This window comes from Belonocnema kinseyi, chromosome 4 (assembly GCF_010883055.1).
Source record: "Belonocnema kinseyi isolate 2016_QV_RU_SX_M_011 chromosome 4, B_treatae_v1, whole genome shotgun sequence".
Taxonomy (NCBI): Eukaryota; Metazoa; Arthropoda; class Insecta; order Hymenoptera; family Cynipidae; genus Belonocnema; species Belonocnema kinseyi.
The window spans coordinates 89,223,046-89,224,995 of record NC_046660.1 but is presented as its reverse complement, the minus strand read 5'-3'; the positions used below and the strand labels follow the sequence as shown (position 1 = coordinate 89,224,995).

Here is a 1,950-nt window from a genome sequence, read left to right as displayed (position 1 = left end):
TACACGAAGCTGTTCACAGGGGATGGCGATACGAAACATTCACTGAACTTCAGATTCTCACGAGACGATGCGTTCAAACATCTCGTGAAAATTCGATGCAAGTCCAAGCGTTTCATCATCTTGCAATACGTACAGCAGGTCAATGCGACTAAAACAATCTGCAACTAGGCGCAACAAGGCTATGCGATTAAACACCTGGCACAAATGCGCCTAGAAACGATATGAACATACGTCATATATTCGAAAAATCATTCTTTCACTGTACAAATCAGGTGGAACAAGGTATGTCGATAACATTGAATCAATTATAAAGTGTCCAACCAATCGTGTCTGTCGACTTCTATCGATTCATAGGATTGATTTCATAGAGTAGCCAATAAGAAATATAATATTTATACGTTAATTTTCAGAATGGACAACTTTGATAGATTAAGCGTGCTTTTACAAAAGCGTATATCTATTAAAGAAAACATAACTTCATTCGAAGAGTTTCTTGCACAATTTGACAGTAATAATCCAACTCAAGCCGCTGAATTACAAATACGGTACAATTCGATTATTTCCTGCCTAACTACCCTAGAAGAAATATGCGACGAAATTCAATTAATCGATGCGGAAACAGACCACAGCCCTGTAAAAAAATCGATTCAAAATTTGTCTTTCCAAACACTCGCTCAAGCTCAAAATATTTTGAAATCTATATGGCCACAATTTAGTGCAAATGCAAATCAAGTTAGTCGCGAATCATTCTCCGGTAACGAAAATGGCAACGGATCGGTTGCGTCGACGAGCCGTAGAAACCTTAAATTGCCTCAAACGGTACTCCCAACTTTTAGCGGAAAAATGGAAGAATGGTTGTCATTCAAAGACACATTTCGCACGATGATACATAATCATAATGACCTTTCAAACGTCGAAAAGTTACAGTATTTAAAATCAGTTCTTAAAGACGAAGCTTTACGCAAGATTCAAGTTTTCTCTATTACCGAAGAAAATTACGATCGGGCTTGAAGCCTTCTTGAAAAGTCATACGAAGATAAGCGCTCTTTAATATCGCGACATCTAAGCTTATTATTGCGTTTACCCGTTCAAGAAGAAGAATGTTATAAAGGATTGATAACTCTCGCGAATGAGTCACAACAACACCTTCAATCTTTAGCTACACTTGCTGTAAATTTGAGTCCTGAAATAGTCGTGGCTATTATTGAAGAAAAATTGCATAAATTCACATTAGAGAAATGGGATGAGACAATAAAAAAGGGTGAATTTCCCAAGTTAGACGATCTCGTAGATTTTCTCTACAGAACTGCTGCTCGTTTATCTAAGCGCGTAGCTCGTGACTGTAATACGGTGTCAAATACAGATAAAGATCCGAACCCTGCTAAAAAACGAAAAATTGAATCGAAGCGTCAAGTTCTCTTAACTTCCATCACAAGAAAATGCCCACTTTGTTCCGAATCTCACTTGCTTTTCAAATGCGGTAAATTTTTGAAATTGACGGTCAATGAGCGTTTCAAAATCGTGAAAAGTGCCTCCCTTTGCTTCAATTGCCTACGAAATCATTCAGCTAAAGAATGTAAATTTGGAAGTTGTAAAAAATGTGGTAAGCGTCATAACACGTTACTACACTTCACTAAACCACATGAACAAAATGACCCTAAAGAAACATGACAATTAGAACATGTTTCAAGTATCGCCTTAGCATCTCTAACATCGATACCATCCTTTCAATTAATGGCAAGTGCAATAGTAAAAACATTTGACATTAAAAATAATCCCGTTAAAGCTCGGATGTTACTTGATACTTGTGCCACTGCTAATTTCGCAACAATTGGTTTGGTGAATAAGTTACAGCTTACTCCATCGAAATGTTGTTTTTCTGTTGGTGCCCTCGATCACCTTACAACAACAGTTAATGGCATGGTTTCCATCACGTTCAAATCTGTTTAC

General features: G+C 37.3%; 1 protein-coding gene across 1 annotated transcript; it reads left to right on the top strand.

The window, feature by feature from the left end:
• Nucleotides 1-411: 411 nt before the first annotated feature.
• On the top strand, nt 412-1,011 carry LOC117171003. The gene has a single exon (XM_033358048.1). The coding sequence runs from the start codon at nt 412-414 to the stop codon at nt 1,009-1,011; it is 600 nt and encodes a 199-aa protein (XP_033213939.1).
• Nucleotides 1,012-1,950: the final 939 nt, after the last annotated feature.

What these genes read in the sequence shown, in the direction of transcription:
- LOC117171003 (XM_033358048.1), top strand. Translation starts at nt 412, where the DNA reads ATGGACAACTTTGATAGATTAAGCGTGCTTTTACAAAAGCGTATATCT.